Genomic DNA, 21,731 nt, shown 5'->3' with positions numbered 1-21,731 from the left:
TCTAACAGACTCTCTAACAGAAGCCCTCTCTCCATCACAGAGGCCCCCTCCAGGTCCCAATAAAGTACTCTGCTTCTCTTCCTGTATTTTGTTTATTGTTAAGAGATCATGCAAGGATCCCAGGTTAATGAAGACTTCGTGAGGGAGCATCTCTGTGGTTGAGTCATTGCCATAGAAACATTTGTAAAGGGGAGGAGTTTGTAAAATGACGACGCCCATGTGGGGGCACCAAAAATATTTCTGCACCCAGGCGACTGTGGCCCTAGGATCAGCCCTGGCTGGCCGGGCAAGGAGAGCATTCATCAGAGAAGCAGCCAAGAGGCTCATGGTAACTCTGGAGGAGATGCAGAGATCCACTGCTCAGGTGGGAGGATCTGTCCACAGGACAACTAATAGTTGCGTACTCCACAAATCTGGCCTCTATGGAAGAGTGGTAACCATTGTTGAAAGAAAGCCATAAGAAGTCCCGTTTGTAGTTTGCAAGAAGTCATGTGGGGGACACAGCATACATGTGGAAGAAGGTGCTCTGGCCAGATGAGACCACGCATAGCGTTTTTGGCCTTAAAGCAAAACGCTATGTGTGGCAGAAAACTAACACTGCACATAACCCTGAACACATCATCCTCCGTGAAACGTGGTGGTGGCAGAATCATGTTGTGGGGGTGCTTTTCTTCAGAAGGGACAGGGAAGCTGGTCAGAGTTGATGGGAAGATGGATGGGGCCAAATACAGGGCAATCTTGGAGAAAAAAAAACGGTTAGAGTCTGAAAAAGACTTGGGACTGGGACGGAGGTTCACCTTACAGCAGAATAACGACCCTAAACATGCAGCCAGAGCTTTATTGGAATGGTTTTGATCAAAGCATATTCATGTGTTAGAATGGCCTAGTCCAGGGATATGCAATTAGCGGACCTCCAGCTGTTGCAGAACTACAAGTCCCATGAGGCATAGCAAGACTCTGACAGCCACAAGCATGACACCCAGAGGCAGAGGCATGATGGGAATTGTAGTTTTGCAACATCTGGAGGTCCGCTAATTGCATATCCCTGCCTAGTCAAAGCCCAGACCTAAATCCAATTGAGAATCTGTGGCAAGACTTGAAAATTGCTGTCCACAGATGTTCTCCATCCAATCTGACAGAGCTTGAACTATTTTGAAAAGAAGAATGGGCAAAAATGTCACTCTCTAGATAGTGTAAAGCTGGTGGAGACATCCCCAAAAAGACTTGCAGTTGTAATTGCAGAGAAAGGTGGTTCTACAAACTATTGACTCAGGGGGGCTGAATACAAATGCATTTCACACTTTTCACATATTTATTTGTAAAAAAAAAAAAGAAAACCTTTTATCATTTTCCTTCCACTTCGCAATTATGTGCCACTTTGTGTTGGTCTATTTCTATCACATAAAATCCAATTGTTACGTTTTTAGTTGTAACATGACAAAAAATTTCAAGGGGTATGAATACTTTTTCTAGGCACTGTACTTTAACAGTATCAACTAGACAAGCAGCTACTGTTCAGCTGTTTCTACAGATTGTTTTGAACTTCAAAGGGACTTTATTACCCCAAAACCTTATTACAGATCCTCTATGATTTTTGTGCGTCTTCCACCAAACCTGGCCTTCATGAGGTGACAGTGCGCAGGTCACCTGGTATCTGAAGAATCTGCCACATGATGAAGCCTCAGGGCAATATGGCTCTCACAACGTCAAAGCACTAGGTAAAGCACTGACAACTCCGTAACACTGGGACAATAAGGTGACAAATCATACCTGAAAGAGAATAAATTCCTTTTACGTCCTTGAATGCATATAATTAGACACTGCTAAGTATAGCTGAACCTGTATCATATACAGTAAAACCTTGGTTTGCGAGCCTAATTCGTTCCAGAAACATGCTTGTAATCCAAAGCACTTGTATATCAAAGCATTTTTTTTACAGGGTATAAAAGAGAAGAAAGGCACCTCTAAGGTCCCATACACACGAGAGAATATATCCGCAGATACGGTCCAGCGGACCGTTTCCACGGATAAATCCTCTCAAAGATTTCCGCAGATTTCTATGCGATGGAGTGTACACACCATCGCATTGAAATCCGCGCGGAAATCCTCTGGCGATGACGTGTCGCGCCGTCGCCGCGATTATGACGCGGCGACGGCGCGACGCTGTCATATAAGGAATTCCACGCATGCGTCAAATCATTACGACGCGTGCGGGGAATCCCTTTGGACGGATGGATCCGGTAAGTCTGTACAGACGAGCGGATCCATCCGTTGGAATGGATTCCAGCAGATGGATTTGTTGTGCATGTCAGCAAATATCCGATCTGCTGGAATCCATCCCAGAGGAGATTTCTCCGCGGAAACAGATCCGCTGGCGTGTACACACCATAGGATCTATCCGCAGAAACCCATTTGCTGGGATTTATCTGCGGATGGATTCTATCGTGTGTATGGGGCCTTAGTGTAGCAATACGTTGCTAAATGTTGTACCTTCATTAAATGTAACAATATTGCTACACTTAGAGGCTCCTCTCTTCTTTTTTTTACTCAGTTGTGACATGACGCTGCTCTTATATCAAGACATCGCTTGTATATCAAGACAAAATGTATTTAAACATTTTGCTTGTCTTGCAAAACGTTCTCAAACCAAGGTTTTACTGTATCTTTATTTCCTAGTATGCTGTGATTATGTCTTACCAACACAGAGCACAGTGTTGTATAGCAGATTTAAGAAAGGGGTTTTTGGGACTTGTGAGGCACAAGACACCTGGTAGGAGAAATTATAAAAATTTTAATTGGCATATAAACAAAGCATACCTCATAAACATATGATACATGGTTGAATATGAGTAATTTTATCTATATACCAGACGATGGCATGCAGAAAAGAAAAATTAATGTATATACATGTGTAGCGCCCAGTACCAGTGCTATTAACATTTAGGGGGAGATCAGAGTGTAGTTAAACTCTGATCTGGTTAAAATGTTCAAATTGGGTCTCTGTCTCAGCTTGCCTGTGCTGTGGGCTCATTCTGTTGTGCTGGGGTGTTTTTCTCACCCCAGTGCAGTAGATGGCAGCAGTGGAGTCAAGGTTTGGGTGCTCTTTCCCAGCAGCCAATCAGGAGGGTTGAGCCTCGCTGTGCATGCTGGGGGAGGGTATTTATGGGGCAGACACCATTAGTTGTGGGTCCTTTTTCAAGTGCGGCAAGTGTGGTGTCTGCACCATGGCGCCCCGGCGTTATGGCCTACCGGGCCAAGGCGCGCGTGCCACGCGGAGTTCCTGGTTCTGGGACCAAGCTGGTCTGGAACATTTAAGTCATGGCCGGGAGCCCAGTGGTCGACTGGGTTCCCAATCCTGAAGATCCCAAGCGGTATAGCTGTTCGGTGGGGAGTCCATCTGAGGAGGGGCAATGAGAGGCTGGCGATCCAATAGGGTCTCGACAATCCACCGGGGATCGAGGTATCCGGACACTGAGAGGCTGGTCACCTCTCAGTCGGTACCTGAAGGCAATTTGAAGGAGATCCAGGCGTAATTTCACCAAGGAGGTACATCTCCATAACTACAATCAGGAGGGCCTGTGGCAGAGGTTTCTCTCTGAATTCATATCCAGGAGGGTCTGTGGCAAAGACTTATCCTTAAAGGTTCGAGCGATACTCTGGCCGCCAGGTCAGTGAGAGAGGCCTGTCCAGGTACGCTATTCCCACTCAAGCAGGAGTGGCGCAAGAAGTGTTACATGTGGGAGCAGGACTGTTTCCCTATTGCTACACCTGAATTTGCTATTCTCCTTCTTCCTTCAACTTCCTTCAATTCTCCTTCTTCTTCACCACAAGTTTATCATTTTTACCCGGTTGGGTAATAAAGAGCACAGCAAAAGACACCTGTTGCGGACATTCCTTTACTTCTGCTATATGCACCATACAGCTCTAGGAATTTGGAGAGCCACAAGGTAAATGTGCCACCCAAAACAAACCAGCAGCTCCTCCGGGGGTAGTGCTACACACATACATGCATCTAAAACCCTATTTTCCATCCGTGGTGGATCGGATCGGATGAAGACTCTACGGTCCGTCTTCATCCAATCCCCCATAGGGGAGAGCGACGCTCTGACAGGTCAGTCCCTGCACAGTGTGCAGAGACCGACCTGTCATCTGCCTGCTTAGTGGGGATCGACAGAGCGATCCCCGCTGAGTAAAGCGGAGCCCGCACAAGGACACGTCCGTGTGAAAGGGCCCTTATTGATAAAGTCCAGGCATGGATACAGTATTTTGTACATAGTTACATTGGTCCAGCTTGCACCAATGTAATTATGCATATAACATGCCTGTGGGTTTCCTCTGGAAATCACTGTAGTAGGCATTGCAACTACAGTTATCTCCACTAGCTTCCAGGATCTGTAAAGTAATCTCTGATTGGATGAGGTGTAGTTCATGATGTCATGGATCAACCTCTCCACCTAATTCAATCAGAGAATGCAAGGAGTTCTCTAAATAGTGCCCATGCCAAATGGGTAACCTGCTGTGTTCACAATGAGGCAAAGCAGCTACCTGGCACAAACCCGTAAACTAGTGGAGATTACTGGAGTAACGGTGCCTACTATGATAATTTCCAGCTTCTGGGGATCCCACAGGTATGGTATATGCATTGTTACATTGGTCCAATATCCATACCTAGAATTCAGCTTTATACAACGACCTGTCACCCATTTGCTAAGGATTCACACCCAATGCCTTGCTTTCACCCCCATTGGGAAGCCTTGGTTGACATTGTTTGCCGATAGCTCCTGGCTCTTGAAATCTACGTGATTTTGTCCAGACCTGATAACGGCTATCATTACTTGCCTTAGACTTTTGTTTGTTCTGTGTTATGCTGGCTGTCACAGCAATGGATCCATAGGTATCTTATACGCAAGTGATTTATTTTGGCTTGCTGTGCAACAAGACCTGGAGCTGTTTTTTTCCGTTGTCAAGCCAATGTTCTCTTCCTCACACCCCAAGGATATTGTCTCACTCTGGAACACGTTATCTGTCAGGAATCTTGAACATTTTTATTCTTCCACGACTGACTCAACCTGCCAGGTCTGCCGGCCGCAGTGTGACATTACCAAACAGATACAGCCATTGATGAGTACATCCTATTACAAGCTGTGACTTCCCAGCTGCTGCAGAACTACAAATCCCAGCATGTCTGGCCACAACTGCTGAAGCATCAATGGATCTATACAGTATTTTGGTTCTAGAGAGTCAAGTAGAACTCCAGCCAAAACCTGTCTTTCTCTGTTTGGATAGTGCAGAGAATGTAGAACCCCTGTAAGGTTTTTATTGCTGTTTGTGTCACCCTCTTTATTTGTCACCAGGACAGAGAGCGAGAGGAAATACAAAATGTAATTTTTGTCACCAGAACAGAAGCAGAGGGGATATACACTATGGCCCGGATTCACATACATCGGCGCATATTTATGCCGCCGTAGCGTATCTTCTTTACGCTACGCAGACGCAGAGCAGAGAGGCAAGCACTGGATTCACAAAGCCAGTGCTGCCAAATCTGTGCTGGGTTTCTTAGGCGTAATTCGTCGTAAGTGGAAGTGGGCGTGAGCCATGCTAATGAGGCGTAACCCAATGCAAAAAATGGGTTGAGTCTCAGACAGATACATATAATGAATGGTGCATGCGCTGTCCCGTGGACGCAACCAAGTGCGCATGCTCAGGATCACGTCGGAACTACTCCCTAAGATACGACGATCACTGCCTGCGACGTTAAAGGGGTTTTCCACCCATTTTTTTAGTTTATTAAAAGTCAGCAGCTACAAAAAGTGTAGCTGCTGGCTTTTAATAAACTGACACTTACCTGGTCCACGGCTCCAGCGACGCGCCGGCCGGGGCTCCGCTCCTCGCCCCCCCTCGCCGGCCGGCGTCTTCATTTCTAGTGTGGGCACCCGGCAGTGACAGTTTTCGGCTTCACGGCCGGGCACCCACTGCGCATGCATGAGCGGCACTGCGCATGCGCGAGCGGCGCGGCGCCGTCCGATTGGACAGGCGCTCGCCTACAGGGAGGGGCTGTGAAAAGGCGATTAAGCTAATCGCCTTTCCAGCCCCTCGGTGGAAGGAGGAAGTGGGACAGGAAGTCCCCTTCTCCTGAAGCCCCCACTCCCCCCCCCAAAAAAATTACATGCCAAATGTGGCATGTAAGGGGGCGAGGAGTGGGTTAAGAGGAAGTTCCATTTTTAGGTGGAACTCCACTTTAACGTAACCTACGCCTAGTCATATTCACGTACAACGTAAACGACATAAGATACGGCGGCTTGCGTTCCCTGGTCCATACCTTTGCATGGGTTGCGCCTCATCTATGGGGAATAACTTTACGCCGGACGTACGACTTACGCAAACCGCGTATATCATGCGCCGGGCGCTAGTGCGTTCGTGAATCGACGTATCTCTCTCATTTCCATATTTGAATAGGAAATCAATGGGAGCGCCACCTACGTCCAGCGTAAATATGCACCCACGATAGGCCGGCGTAGGAAAGTTACGTCGGTCGGATGAAGCCTATTTTCAGGCGTATCTTGTTTTCAGAGTCCGGCGCATATTTACACTTACGCGGCGTATCTGTAGATACGTCAGCGTAAGAGCTTTGTGAATCCGGGCCTTTATTACCAAAGGTATTAGGACGCCTGCCTTTACATGCACATAAACTTTAATGGCTTCCCAGTCTTGATCCGTAGCTTCAACTCTTCTGGGAAGGCTGTCCACAAGGTTTAGGAGTGTGTCTATAGGAATGTTCGACCATTCTTCCAGAAGCACATTTGTGAGGTCAGGCACTGATGTTGGACGAGAAGGCCTCACTTGCAGTCTCCACTCTAATTCATCTCGAAGTTCAGCTCGGATTGAGGTCAGGGCTCTGTGCAGGCCAGTCAAGTTCCTCCACCCCAAACTCACTCATCCATGTCTTTAATGGACCTTGTATTTGGGTGCCAAAAAATACAAATGCAAGTTACTGGCTGGGGGGAGAACGTCTGGGGGAATCTAGTATGGAAAAGAACCTGAGGGTCCTAGTAGATGAAAGGCTAGGCAATGGCATTCAATGCCAGGCTTCTGCAAGCAAAGCCAACAGAATATTGGCATGCATTAAAAAGGGGATTCACTCCAGAGATAAAACGATAATTCTATCAGTCTACAAGACTCTGGTCCAGCCGTACCTTGAGTATGCTGTCCAGTTCTGGGGAAGGATGTGCTGGGACCTAAGAGAGTGAAGAGAAGCGCAAAAAAGCTAATTAAGGGAATGGAGGGCCTCAGCTACAAGCATTGAACTTATTCTCTCTGGAGAAGAGACGCTTGAGAGGGGATATGATATCAATGTACAAATTCCTTACTGGCGACCCTAGCATAGGAAAGAAAATATTCAGTGAAAAGCAATTTAAAAAGATACGCGGCCATTCAATAAAGTTGAAAGATAAGCGGTTTAACCTTAAACTGGGTAGAGGGTTCTTTACTGTCAGAGCGGTAAGGATGTGGAATTCTCTTCCACAAGCCGTGGTATCGGCAGGGAGCATCGATAGTTTAAAATAACGATTAGATGGGCACCGTAACGATCACAACATACAGGATATACAATGTACTATTGACATAAACACACACATCATAGGTTGAACTAGATGGACTGATGTCTTTTTTCAACCTCGCCAACTATGTAACTATGACAACACCACCAATTTTCCATTTTTCCAAACCAATGTAGCGTACTATCTGGGAATGGCAGCCTGAGTTCAAAAATGAACAGCAATTCCTAGGCTGTGCAATAATACAGTGACCTCGTGACAGCCTAGCTTTCAGCGTAGATTAGAGGTCAAGCTGAGCTTTGTGGTTTTAAGACCCCTTTTACACAGGGGCGTTATTCAGGCGCTTTGGCGATAAAAAAAGCGCCTGTAATGCGCCCGAAAGAAGCCTCATCTGCAATCCCAATGTGAAAGCCTGAGTGCTTTCAGAGCCCTTTCACACTGCCAGCGCCCGAAAAATACTGGTTAAGCTCCGCTAAAGACCCCTTTCACACTGAGGCATTATTCAGGCGCTTTGGCGTTAAAAAAAGCGACTCAATGGGAAGGGGCGCTTTAGGAGTGGTGTATTCAACGCTCCTAAAGCACTGCAAAGAAGCTGCTTGCAGGACTAACGCCCTGCCAGCGCAGCTCCTCAGTGTGAAAGCACTCGGGTTTTTACATTGGGATTGCAGATGAAGCTTCTTTCAGGCGCTTCACAGGCACTTTTTTTAACGCTAAAGGGCCTGAAAACGCCCCAGTGTGAAAAGGGTCTTAAAGGAAAGCAGGTCGCTTAGGCTAGGGTGACCAGATGTCCCCGGTTTCCGGGCACAGTCCCCGAATTGAGGACAATGTCCCTGGGCCAAGTCTATCCCCGTTTTGTCCCCGGATTTGATTTGAACAGGGGCTGCAGTGATCCTGCATTTCTGGGTATTGGAGCCAATCATCAGCTCCGGCGGACTCGATGTCCATCGGTACCCTCTGATCATTAGGTAACACAGGCAGAACGGTGGTCTGGCTATGTAAACAAGGCAGATTGCCATTCTGTCAGTATGCAAAGCAGGAACAGGGATCTATGCCTTTCCTTAGTAAAAGCTTCTCCGTCACAATAAGAAAACACTTGTTAAGCACACGTTTAACCCTTTGATTGCCCTAGATGTTATCCCCTTCCCAACCAATGTCATTACTACAGTGACAGTGCATATTTTTAGCACTGATCACTGTATTAGTGTCACTGGTTCCCACAAAGTGTCACTTTGTGTCCGATTTGTCCGCCACAATATCACAGTCCAGCTATGAGACGCTGATAGCCGACATTACTAGAAAAAAAAATGTCCCGGATTTAATTTAAAAAATCTGGTCACCTTAACCTAGGCCTACTGTAGATCGGCTATTGCTATACTTCACCAGCTGACTATAGGCGATCCCTGCTTGGCGTCTACAAGCGTCAAGGCTTTCCTGTCGCTGGCGTTTCTATGGCACTATCTGTCGCTTGCTTATCTGGTCAACATAGATTTAACCAGCTCCTGGACAAACCTGCATTGCAGTCCAGCCGGCAACCATTAGGTTAAGTGACTCAGCTGCTTGTGGATGCAGAATCGAATGCTGGTTGCCCTCCCTTGCCTGGCTCTCCCTGTCTTGTGGGGAAGATCGCTATGGCCTCATGAAGCCGTGACTGCTGCAGGCGGAGGGGCTGTTCTGTGTGTCTGCCGCATACAGATGAGCCTGCGAAGGATGAGGCTTCCCTGCTTGTTGTGGCACGCTCGTAGGGTGGGGTGAGGGAATCACAGCATTGCATATCTTGGAGGGAGAAGAGAAATTGGAAATGACACCTCCATGATGGTTGTAAGACGGTAGTGTCACCTGTTACTGCTACACTAAGGAGGGGGGTTTGTTGTTGGGTGAAGATCTACAGGCGGTATGGGAAAGACTGATGTGCTGAGCTTGGATCACAGCTGAACCGCCAAAGAAGGCAATTTAGGGGACCACAACGTCAGGACAGCCTGAGGATGGAGGTGAAGCCGGTGTTTACCCTTCAGAAAGCCTTGCTGCAGCCAGTGAGGATGTGTATGTTGGACATGCCGCTGTCTCTACAGGACCAGGAAGTGAGTAAACACTGGGCATAACAACTGGCGTCTTGTCTCTTGGGTCCACATTGCATGGAGCCCTGTTGCATGGGGAAGGCAGGATTTAAAGTAACAGGAATAAAGACGGCATATGGATGTCAATCAGATTCCGTTGTTTATTCTCAGATCTCAACAGGGGTCGGAAGCCGGTTTGTTTCATAACGCGTCTGGATTAATCCCCTAGATGCTTTGATTAATGAGACTAATCGTAATCACCGACTATTGTCTGTATTACTTTATAGGAACTAGTTCAATACAAGCCTATACTGGAACAGCAGAATAAATGTCTGAATCTGATTGGTTGCTATAGGCAATGCCAAACGTACAACCGGAGAAAAGTGTGTTGTCCATAGCAACCGGCCAAAACATGACAGCTGGAATCTGGTTGCTAAGGGCAACATTTCTATTTATTATTATTTTAGTTGTTGTAAATTATTTCTAAAGGTTGCTTTAACCACTTGCTTACTGGGCACATAAACCCCCTTCGTTCCCAGGCGAAATTTCAGCACTGTGTCGCTTTAACTGACATTTGCGCGGTCGTGCGACGTGGCTTCCAAACAAAATTGACGTCCTTTTTTCCCCACAAATAGAGCTTTATTTTGGTGGTATTTGATCACCTCTGCGGTTTTTATTTTTTGCGCTGTAAACAAAAAAAGAGCGACAATTTAAAAAAAATATATATATTTTTTACTTGTTGCTATAATAAATATCCCAATTAAAAAAAAAAAAAAAAACAAACATTTTTCTCAGTTAAGGCCGATACGTATTTTTCGACGTATTTTTGTAAAAAAAAAAAAAAATCGCAATAAGCGACTGGTTTGCGCAAAAGTTATAGCGCCTACAAAATAGGGGACAGAATTATGATTTTTTTTTTTTTTTATTTTTTTTACTAGTAATGGCGGCGATCTGCGATTTTTATTGGGACTGCGACGTTATGGCGGACACATCGGACACTTTTGACACAAATTTGGCGCCATTCACATTTATACAGCGATCAGTGCTATTAAAATGCACTAATTACTGTATAAATGTGACTGGCAGTGAAGGGGTTAACACTAGGGGGTGAGGAAGGGGTTAAATGTGTATCCTAGGTGTGTTCTAACTGTGTGGGGGGAGGGGGGTGACTGGGGGAGGTGACCGATGCTGTGTCCCTATGTACAAGGGACACAGATCGGTCTCCTCTCCTCTGACAGCACGTGGAGCTCTGTGTTTACACACAGAGCTCCACGTCCCTACTGTCTTACCGACGATCGCGTGTACCCGGCGGACATCGCGGCCGCCAGGTACACGCATCGGCTTCCCAGCGATGCGCCGGGACAGTGTTTACCCGCTGCGCGCCCCCCAGTGGCGCGTGCGGGTAATACTTTTAAATGACGTCCAAAGACGTCCAGTTGGCACTTGAGAGCCGCGCAGTTGACGTCTTTTGTCAATAGCGCGGGTCTCAAGTGGTTAAAGACCTGAAATCTTCCAGTATGGAAACACTGGAGTCATCGCTTCAATATTTTGTGTCGTTTTTTGTTTCACAAGTATTGACCGTGTGTAGCAAAAAACGACATTTAAAACGAAATTTTTAAACCCGCGCATGCCCAGAAGCTAGTTATGAAGTGAGCTTCAATGGAAAAAAGTGGTGAACGTAACCTCGCTTTGCTAGAGCATTGTGAAAAAACGATGGTGTGTAGGCAACGTCGTTTTTGAAATTTGAAGTTTCAAAAACGTTGTTTTTTACTTCACAGAAAATGTCGTTTTTTTTCATCACATAAAGTGATGGTGTGTACGCGGCATTAGGCCGCGTACACACGGTCGTTCCAAACCGATGAGAATGGTCCGACAGGCCATTTCCATCGGTTCACCGCTGAAGCGGTCTGATGGTCTGATGTGCGTACACACTATCGTTCCAAAAACCGATCGGGTCAGAACGCGGTGACGTCAAACACACGACGTGCTGAATAAAACGAAGTTCAATGCTTCCAAGCATGCGTCGACTTAATTCTGAGCATGCGCGGGTTTTGAACCGATGCTTTCTGTACTAACCATCGGTTTAGACCGATCGGGCAGCGGTCCATCGGTTCGATTTTAAAGCATGTTTTAAAATTTTGGACCGAAAGACAACAGACCGATGGGCTATACACACGGTCGGTTTGGACCGATGAAACTGAACCCCGGTCGATTCTCATCGGTTTTGTCCGACCGTGTGTACGCGGCATTTAGGCTTCATTTCCATGGACGTTTTTACAGCCACTTTTTTTAGCCTTTTTTACAGCTTAAAAACGCCTGTCCATGTTTTTTTTTTGAACTGGAGCTCAAAATGCAGCAGTAGCGTTTTTGCACGTTTTTTAACGTTTTTGAGCGTTTTTAACGTCTGGCGTTTTTACAGCTCTAAGGCTGGAGCTTCAGAACGCACTGGTCCTGTTTTTTTTTTGCAGCTTAAAAAGGGCTCAGCCATCTACAGCTCAAAAACATCATGGTGGGCATGAGGCTATAGACTAACAGGGAGAGCCGTTTTTAAGCTGCAAAAAAAGCTCAGAAAAGTGGCTGTAAAAACGTCCAAAAACGTCCATGGAAATGAAGCCTTATCCTTGTGTCACCAAACAAAACAAGCGTGCGGCCATACTTCTTAAAGATAGATGACTTATTACGTATGGAAGCAAGGATAAGCATGACAGCTCTGAAGCTTACACTTTAAGTAACAAGTCCCCATTTTCTTTTCTGACATAGCATCTTAACCCTTTACATGCTGTTTGTGTGTCTATATTATTGTCATGTTCAATTCTGTCCAACGTAAGCAATAGAGCAATCGTTATTTTTTCCTAATTAAGTCAGGACAAATAAATGTTCATAGAAAACCATTCCACTGGATTGTGAATTTTTGGTGGTTTTATGTTTTTTTTTGTAAACTTAAAGTGGAGCCCTGACTCAAACCCTTGTAGGAACCCCGCCCATACCACTCCCCTTGTAAACAATGGGAAAGATTGCCTTTGCGATATTTTAAAAATGATATTTTGCCAACATAGGGCTAGATTCAGATAGCCCTGCGTAATGTTGTGCGGGCGTAACGTATCGGAGATAAATTAGGGCGCAAGTTCCGCATTCAGAAAGAACTTGCGCCCTAAGTTACGGCGGCGTAACGTATGTGGTCCGGCGTAAGCCCGCCTAATTCAAATTTGGATGATGTGGGTGTGTTTTATTAAAATTTACTGTGACCCCACGTATTTGACGTTTTTTACGAACAGCCCATGCGCCGTTCGTGAAAGGATCCCAGTGCGCATGCTCGAAATTACGCAGCAAATCGTCAATGCTTTAGACGTGAACGTAACTTACGTACAGCCCTATTCGCGAACGACTTACGCAAACGGCGTAAAAATTTCAAAATTCGACGCGGGAACGACCTCCATACTTAACATTGCGTACTCCTCATATAGCAGGAGTAACCTTACGCCGGAAAAAGCCTAACGTAAACGACGTAAAAAAATGCGCCGGGCGTACGTACGTTTGTGAGTCGGCGTATCTACCTAATTAGCATATTCCTTGCGTAAATCGACGGAAGCGCCACCTAGCGGCCAGCGTAAATATGCAACTAAGATACGACGGCGTAAGAGACTTACGCCAGTCGGATCTTAGCCAAATTTAGGCGTATCTTGCTTTCTGAATACAGAAAGAAGATACGCTGGCGCAGAGTTGAATTTACGCGGCGTATCAATAGATACGCCGGCGTAAATTATTTCTGAATCTAGCCCATAGTCTGTCTGTGGCCCTTATATTGGTAAGTCACGACAGCACTGGTGCTGCTGGTGAAATCTGATTTCTATATCCCTGGGCAATGGTGGTGCGACCGTTGGGGAAGGGGGTACTAGAAATGAGTGCTGAAGGAGAATAAAAACATGTTACATTATTGTGTCTTGATTATAATGATGATGATCAATAATAGATATATGTAGCGCCCCCTTACTTTCAGTATGGGGACTACGCTAAGGTTAGTGGGGAATTGGAGAGTTACTTTGCTCTCATTCAAAATTTGCTAAAATTGGGACTTCTGTCACTACTTTTTTGGACCCACCTACTATCAACACCGCAGAGAATGGGCAGCTAGATAGATAGGGTTGTGTATGTTGTATGTATTATTGTAATGCAATGTGTGATTCCTATCCTTTCTTCTTTTCCTCCTTTTTTTCTGTCTGTTAGCAGGTATCAGGCCAGCATTCGGGCTTGAATTCTTTAGGACACTGGGGACAGTGTCATTTCGGGTGGGGGGAGTATGTAGCGCCCCCTTACTTTCAGTATGGGCACTATGCTAAAGTTAGTGGGGAATGGGAGAGTTACTTTGCTCCCATTCAAAATTTGCTAAAATTGGGACTTCTGTCACTCCAGAAACGTCCACTGGGTCAGTCTTTGCTCCATGGATGCAATACCATCCCTGGCCAGCAGTTGGCACCAGAGGGGTTCTGGCAGAGCAACTTTCCCCAGCAGCCAATCAGAGAAGTTTCTCCCTCGCAAGGCATGCTGGGGAGGGGTATATCTGGGACAGGTGTCATGTGCTAGAAAAGTTTTGCGGGGTCCCGGTTCCAGGTGCGGCATCCACCTTCAGGGTGCGCGCATCCATGGACTCCGCCAGCGAGGCCCACCAAGCCAGAATTGCAGTCTACATAAACCCTCGTCCAGAGGTAAAAAGGGACTCCAGTGACTTACTGGATCCCCAGTTCTTTTGAAAGGATCCCAGGCTGGGTGCCGTTCGATTGGGGGGTCGGCTTGAGGGGAACCCGGAGGCAGGTTGTCCAACAGGGCTTGAAAGAACCAATTGGGGATCTGGTGACTGGAATGGTGACAGGTACGTTTTGCTGTCATCCGGTGACCTATGCTAAAAACCCACTGGGAGGATTCGCTCCATTTATCCATCTAGCTCACCTAAAGTAATCGGCCTGTGGCAGGGGCCCTAGAGCCAGGTCTGCGAGTAGAGATCTGTTCCTCCCAGAAAATCCTAAGTGACGCTTCGGCTGCCAGGCTTGTGAGAGGGGTCTGTCCGGGGGCACTTTACCCACTCCAACTAGAGTGGCGACGAATAACAGTTTGGTACTCTATTGAGCAAGTACTGCTCAATTAACCAGTTCCCGACCCGCTCATGTACATATACGTCAGCAGAATGGCACGGACAGGCACATCAACGTACCTGTACGTGCCCTGCTTGACGGGGGTCGGGGGTCCGATCGGGACCCCCCCCGGTACATGGCGCGGGTCGGTAATCTTCAGGAGCGATCCGGGATGCGGGGGCGGCAGTTCGTTTTTGTCCGCCCCCTCCGGATCGCTCCCCAGCCAATCAGCTTCCTCCCCCGCCCTCCTCTGCCTGCATTGTAAACACAGGCAGAGGAGGAAGTGATGTCACCGCTCCTCCCGCTGGTATTTTCGTCCGGCGGAGGAGCGGAGACATCACACAGTGAGTACACAAGCACTACACTGACACACAGACACATAGGCTTACGATCCCCCCCCCCCCGGTCACCCCCCGATCGCCCCCACCAGCCCCCCCCCTGTCACACCGTCACTAAATTGCAGTGATCATTTACTGATCACTGCATTTAGTTTCAGTGTGACAGGCAGTTAGTGTCAGGCAGTTAGTGTTAGGTCCAGGATAGCCCCCCCCCCCCCCCAATAAAGGTTTTAACCCCTTGATCACCCCCTAGTTAACCCTTTCACCCCCCTTTTTCCAGCGTCACTAAGCGATCGTTTTTCTGATCGCTGTATTAGTGTCGCTCGTGCCACTAGGTAGCTAGTTTTTTTTTGAGGTTCGCCGCCATGTTTTTATAGCGTTAGAAAATTTACGGGGGTACCTAACGCTATAAAAACATGGCGGCGAACCTCAAAAAAAACTAGCTACCTAGCGGCACGAGCGACACTAATACAGCGATCAGAAAAACGATCGCTTAGTGACGCTGGCAAAAGGGGGGTGAAAGGGTTAACTAGGGGGTGATCAAGGGGTTAAAACCTTTATTGGGGGGGGGGGGGTAGGGGGCTACACTGGACCTAACACTTTTAACCCCTTGATCACCCCCTAGTTAACCCTTTCACCCCCCTTTTGCCAGCGTCACTAAGCGATCGTTTTTCTGATCGCTGTACTAGTGTCGCTCGTGCCACTAGGTAGCTAGTTTTTTTTTAGGTTCGCCGCCATGTTTTTATAGCGTTAGAAAATTTATGGGGGTACCTAACGCTATAAAAACATGGCCGCGAACCTCAAAAAAAAAACTAGCTACCTAGTGGCACGAGCGACACTAATACAGAGATCAGAAAAACGATCGCTTAGTGACGCTGGCAAAAGGGGGGTGAAAGGGTTAACTAGGGGGTGATCAAGAGGTTAATACCTTTATTGGGGGGGGGGGTAGGGGGCTACACTGGACCTAACACTTTTAACCCCTTGATCACCCCCTAGTTAACCCTTTCACCCCCCTTTTGCCAGCGTCACTAAGCGATCGTTTTTCTGATTGCTGTATTAGTGTCGCTCGTGCCGCTAGGTAGCTAGTTATTTTTTGAGGTTCGCCCGCCAGGTTTTTATAGCGTTAGGTACCCCCATACATTTTCTAATAAAGGTTTTAACCCCTGATTGCCCCTAGAGTTAACCCTTTCACCCCCCTATTGCCAGCGTCACTAAGCGATCGTTTTTCTGATCGCTGTATTAGTGCCGCTGGTGCCGCTAGGTAGCTAGTTATTTTTTGAGGTTCGCCCGCCAGGTTTTTATAGCGTTAGGTACCCCCATACATTTTCTAATAAAGGTTTTAACCCCTGATTGCCCCTAGAGTTAACTCTTTCACCCCCTACTGCCAGCGTCACTAAGCGATCGTTTTTCTGATCGCTGTATTAGTGTCGCTGGTGCCGCTAGGTAGCTAGTTATTTTTTGAGGTTCGCCCGCCAGGTTTTTATAGCGTTAGGTACCCCCATACATTTTCTAATAAAGGTTTTAACCCCTGATTGCCCCTAGAGTTAACCCTTTCACCCCCTATTGCCAGCGTCACTAAGCGATCATTTTTCTGATCGCTGTATTAGTGTCGCTGGTGCCGCTAGGTAGCTAGTTATTTTTTGAGGTTCGCCCGCCAGGTTTTTATAGCGTTAGGTACCCCCATACATTTTCTAATAACGGTTTTAACCCCTGATTGCTCCTAGAGTTAACCCTTTCACCCCCTATTGCCAGCGTCACTAAGCGATCGTTTTTCTGATCGCTGTATTAGTGTCGCTGGTGCCGCTAGGTAGCTAGTTATTTTTTGAGGTTCGCCCGCCAGGTTTTTATAGCGTTAGGTACCCCCATACATTTTCTAATAAAGGTTTTTAACCCCTGATTGCCCCTAGAGTTAACCCTTTCACCCCTTATTGCCAGCGTCACTAAGCGATCGTTTTTTTCTGATCGCTGTATTAGTGTCGCTGGTGCCGCTAGGTAGCTAGTTATTTTTTGAGGTTCGCCCGCCAGGTTTTTATAGCGTTAGGTACCCCCATACATTTTCTAATAAAGGTTTTAACCCCTGATTGCCCCTAGAGTTAACCCTTTTACCCCCTATTACCAGCGTCACTAAGCAATCATTTTTCTGATCGCTGTATTAGTGCCGCTAGGTAGCTAGTTATTTTTTGAGGTTCGCCCGCTAGGTTTTTATATCGTTAGGTACCCCCATACATTTTCTAATAAAGGTTTTAACCCCTGATTGCCCCTAGAGTTAACCCTTTCACCCCCCTATTGCCAGCATCACTAAGCGATCATTTTTCTGATCGCTGTATTAGTGTCGCTGGTGCCGCTAGGTAGCTAGTTAGTGCCAGTAACGCTTACACCCACGCGCAAAACATACTCCCCCCATATGTGGAATTACACCCCAAAATACATTCTGCTGCTTCTCCTGAGTACGGGGCTACCACATGTGTGAGACTTTTTGGGAGCCTAGCCGCGTACGGGACCCCAAAAAACAATCACCGCCTTCAGGCTTTCTAAGGGTGTAAATTTTTGATTTCACTCCTCACTACCTATCACAGTTTCGAAGGCCATAAAATGCCAAAATAGCACAAAAACCCCCCAAATGACCCCATTTTGGAAAGTAGACACCCCAAGCTATTTTCTGAGAGGGATGTCGAGTCCATGGAATATTTTATATTTTGACACAAGTTGCGGGAATATGATAAACTGATTTTTTTTTGCACAAAGTTGTCACTAAATGATATATTTCTCACACATGCCATGGTTATATGTGGAATTGCACCCCAAAATACATTCTGCTGCTTCTCCTGAGTACGGGGATACCACATGTGTGGGACTTTTTGGGAGCCTAGCCACGTACGGGGCCCCGAAAACCAATCACCATCTTCAAGATTTCTAAGGGCATACATTTTTGATTTCACTCCTCACTACCTATCATAGTTTTGAAGGCCATAAAATGCCAAGATGGCACACAACCCCCCCAAATGACCCCATTTTGTAAAGAAGACACCCCAAGCTATTTGCTGAGAGGCATGTTAAGTCCATGGAATATTACATTTTTTTGCCCCAAGTGATTGAATATTGACCAAAAAAAAAAAAAAAATTACAAAACGTTGTCACTAAATGATATATTTCTCACACATGCCATGGTTATATGTGGAATTGCACCCCAAAATACATTCTGCTGCTTCTCCTGAGTACGGAGATACCACATGTGTGGGACTTTTTGGGAGCTTAGCCGCGTAGGGGACCCCGAAAACCAATCACCACCTTCAAGATTTGTGTGAGTGAAATCAAAAATTTATGTCCTTAGAAATCTTGAAGGTGGTGATTGGTTTTCGGGGTCCCGTACGCGGCTAAGCTCCCAAAAAGTCCCACACATGTGGTATCCCCGTACTCAGGAGAAGCAGCAGAATGTATTTTGGGGTGCAATACCACATATAACCATGGCATGTGTGAGAAATATATCATTTAGTGACAACGTTTTGTAATTTATTTTTTATTTATTTTTTTGGTCAATATTCAATCACTTGGGGCAAAAAAAATTTAATATTCCATGGACTCAACATGCCTCTCAGCAAATAGCTTGGGGTGTCTTCTTTCCAAAATGGGGTCATTTGGGGGGGTTGTGTGCCATCTTGGCATTGTATGGCCTTCAAAACTATGATAGGTAGTGAGGAGTGAAATCAAAAATTTATGCCCTTAGAAATCTTGAAGGTGGTGATTGGTTTTCGGGGTCCCGTACGTGGCTAGGCTCCCAAAAAGTCCCACACATGTGGTATCCCTGTACTCAGGAGAAGCAGCAGAATGTATTTTGGGGTGCAATTCCACATATAACCATGGCATGTGTGAGAAATATATCATTTAGTGACAACTTTGTGCAAAAAAAAATCAGTTTGTCATATTCCCGCAACTTGTGTCAAAATATAAAATATTCCATGGACTCGACATGCCTCTCAGCAAATAGCTTGGGGTGTCTACTTTCCAAAATGGGGTCATTTGGGGGGGTTTTGTGCTATTTTGGCATTTTATGGCCTTCGAAACTGTGATAGGTAGTGAGGAGTGAAATCAAAAATTTGCGCCCTTAGAAATGCTGAAGGCGGTGCTTGGTTTTCGGGGTCCCGTACGTGGCTAGGCTCCCAAAAAGTCCCACACATGTGGTATCCCCGTACTCAGAAGAAGCAGCAGAATGTATTTTGGGGTGCAATTCCACATATAACCATGGCATGTGTGAGCAATATATCATTTAGTGACAACTTTTTGTAATTTTTTTTTATTTTTATTTTTTTGTCATTATTCAATCACTTGGGACAAAAAAAAAAAAATATTCAATGGACTCAACATGCCTCTCAGCAGTTTCCCTGGGGTGTCTACTTTCCAAAATGGGGTCATTTGGGGGGGTTTTGTACTGCCCTGCCATTTTAGCACCTCAAGAAATGAGATAGGCAGTCATAAAATAAAAGTTGTGTAAATTCCAGAAAATGTACCCTAGTTTGTAGACGCTATAATTTTTGCGAAAACCAATAAATATACGCTTATTGCGATTTTTTTTACAAAAGACATGTGGCTGAATACATTTTGGCCTAAATGTTTGACTAAAATTTAGTTTATTTGATATTTTTTACTTTTTGTTATAAGAAAAATCTTTTGTTTTCAAAATTTTCGGTCTTTTTCCGTTTATATCGCAAAAAATAAAAATCGCATAGGCAATCAAATACCATCAAAAGAAAGCTCTATTTGTGGGAAGAAAAGGACGCAAATTTCGTTTCGGTACAACATTGCATGACCGCGCAATTACCAGTTAAAGCAGCGCAGTGACAAATTGTAAAAACACCTTGGGTCTTTAGACAGCGTATTGGTCCGGGGCTTAAGTGGTTAATATCCGGGCCTGACACTGCAAGGTTCTCCCTTTTCTTCATCAACCTGCACTTCCCACTTAATGTTGATGTTGGCCGTGTTTGGCCTGGAATAAAGCATTGGAAAACCTTTATTCACTGTCTGGACCTTCGCTCACTGCTTTGTTCTCCAACTGCACCCATACGCCACATTAAGGTAACTCAATATGCCAATCCCAATAACAAATCAGCGGCTCTTTCGGGGGTAGCGCTACATATAATAATAATAATAATATGATAATGGTGGTGATGATGATGATGATGATGGTGACAATGATCATTATTAATTTTCTTGTTCAATGAGATTTCTACCCTAAATTTTCCAATTTATTATTTTTGTGATGGGGAAATTATATCCCCTACAAAAAAAATAAAAAGAAGAGATTTTTACAAGCAGAAGAAGGCAAATAGCAATTATATGGTGAAAACAATGGACCGGATTCACAAAGAGTTACGCCGGAGTATCAGTAGATACGCCGACAAAACTTGGAATCTAAGCCCGTCTTAAGTTTTAGTGTATGCTCAAACTGTGATACACTTAAACCTAGCTAAGATACGACGGCCTGCGCCGTCGTATCTTAGGGTGCAATTTTCCTGCTGGCCGCTAGGTGGCGCTTCCGTTGATTTCAGGATAGAATATGTAAATTACTAGATACGCCGATTCACGAACGTACACGTAAAGATACGCCGTTTCCGTAAGAGATACGCCGCGTAAAGATAAACCTGCCCCCTAGGTGGCGTAGCCAATGTTAAGTATGGCCGTCGTTCCCGCGTCGAAATTTGAAAATTTTACGTCGTTTGCGTAACTCGTCCGTGAATGGGGCTGGACGTAATTTACTTTGGAGCAATGCACACTGGGAAATTGCACGGACGGCGCATGCGCCGTTCGGGAAAAACGTCAATCACGTCGGGTCACCAATAATTTTTTTTTTTTTCACAATCCAAGGGAGGGTCACCAATAACATAAAACACACCCCCTCATCCTCAATTACGCGCGCTTACGCCGGCCCCATTTACGCTACGCCGCCGTAAATTAGAAGGCAAGTGCTTTGTGAATACAGCACTTGCCTCTCTGACTTACGGCAGCGTAGCGTAAATACGATACGCTGCGCCGCCGTAAAAATACGCGCCCCTACCTGAATCCGGCCCAATGTTTATATATATATATATATTTTGGGCCAGATTCTTGTAGAATCTGCGGCAGGGCGTAGCGTAAGCCATTTACACTACGCCGCCGCAAATTACTGGAGCAAGTGCCGTATTCTCCAAGCACTTGCTCCGTAATTTGCGTCGGCGTAGTGTAATTGGCCCGGCGTAAGGCTGCGTAATTCAAAGGGGGCGGCTTGTATTTAAATTAAGCGCGCCCCCCCGCTGATCGAACTGCGCATGCGCCGGGCGGAAAAATAGCCCAGTGTGCATGCTCCAGCTCACAACTGAAAACGTCAATGACGCCGACGTGAGCGTCATTGACGTAAAGTCGTATTCACGAACGACTTACGAAAACGACGTAAACAACGGAAAAAGCCGACGCTGACCCGACGCCATACTTAACATGGCATACGACGGACCTACGTAAACTTGCTCATTATAGCAGGGGCAAGTTTACGCTTACGGAAACGTCGTAAAATCACTGCGTCGTCCGCGCGTACGTTCCGGAATCTTGCGTAACTAGCTAATTTGCATAGACGACGGGGAAAACGACGATGCGACACCTAGCGGCGAGAAAAAAAATTGCATTTAAGATCTG

General features: G+C 46.0%; 1 protein-coding gene across 2 annotated transcripts in view; it reads left to right on the top strand.

Moving 5' to 3' along the window:
* RALGDS (ral guanine nucleotide dissociation stimulator) overlaps window positions 1-21,731 on the top strand; it is a 225,285-nt gene that overhangs the window by 38,336 nt on the left and 165,218 nt on the right. The window contains exon 1 of one of the 2 annotated variants that reach the window (XM_040324445.1): window positions 9,283-9,631. The exons of the other annotated variant lie outside the window; for it this stretch is intronic. Within the exon in view, the coding sequence (XP_040180379.1) occupies window positions 9,536-9,631 (96 nt within the window). The 5' untranslated portion in view covers window positions 9,283-9,535. Of the gene's footprint in view, window positions 1-9,282; window positions 9,632-21,731 lie in introns of those variants that run through there. 2 annotated transcript variants of the gene reach the window in all.

This window comes from Rana temporaria, chromosome 9, assembly GCF_905171775.1.
Source record: "Rana temporaria chromosome 9, aRanTem1.1, whole genome shotgun sequence".
Lineage (NCBI taxonomy): Eukaryota > Metazoa > Chordata > Amphibia > Anura > Ranidae > Rana > Rana temporaria.
The sequence above is the reverse complement of the archived record's forward strand: the minus strand, read 5'-3'. Positions and strand labels throughout refer to the sequence as shown.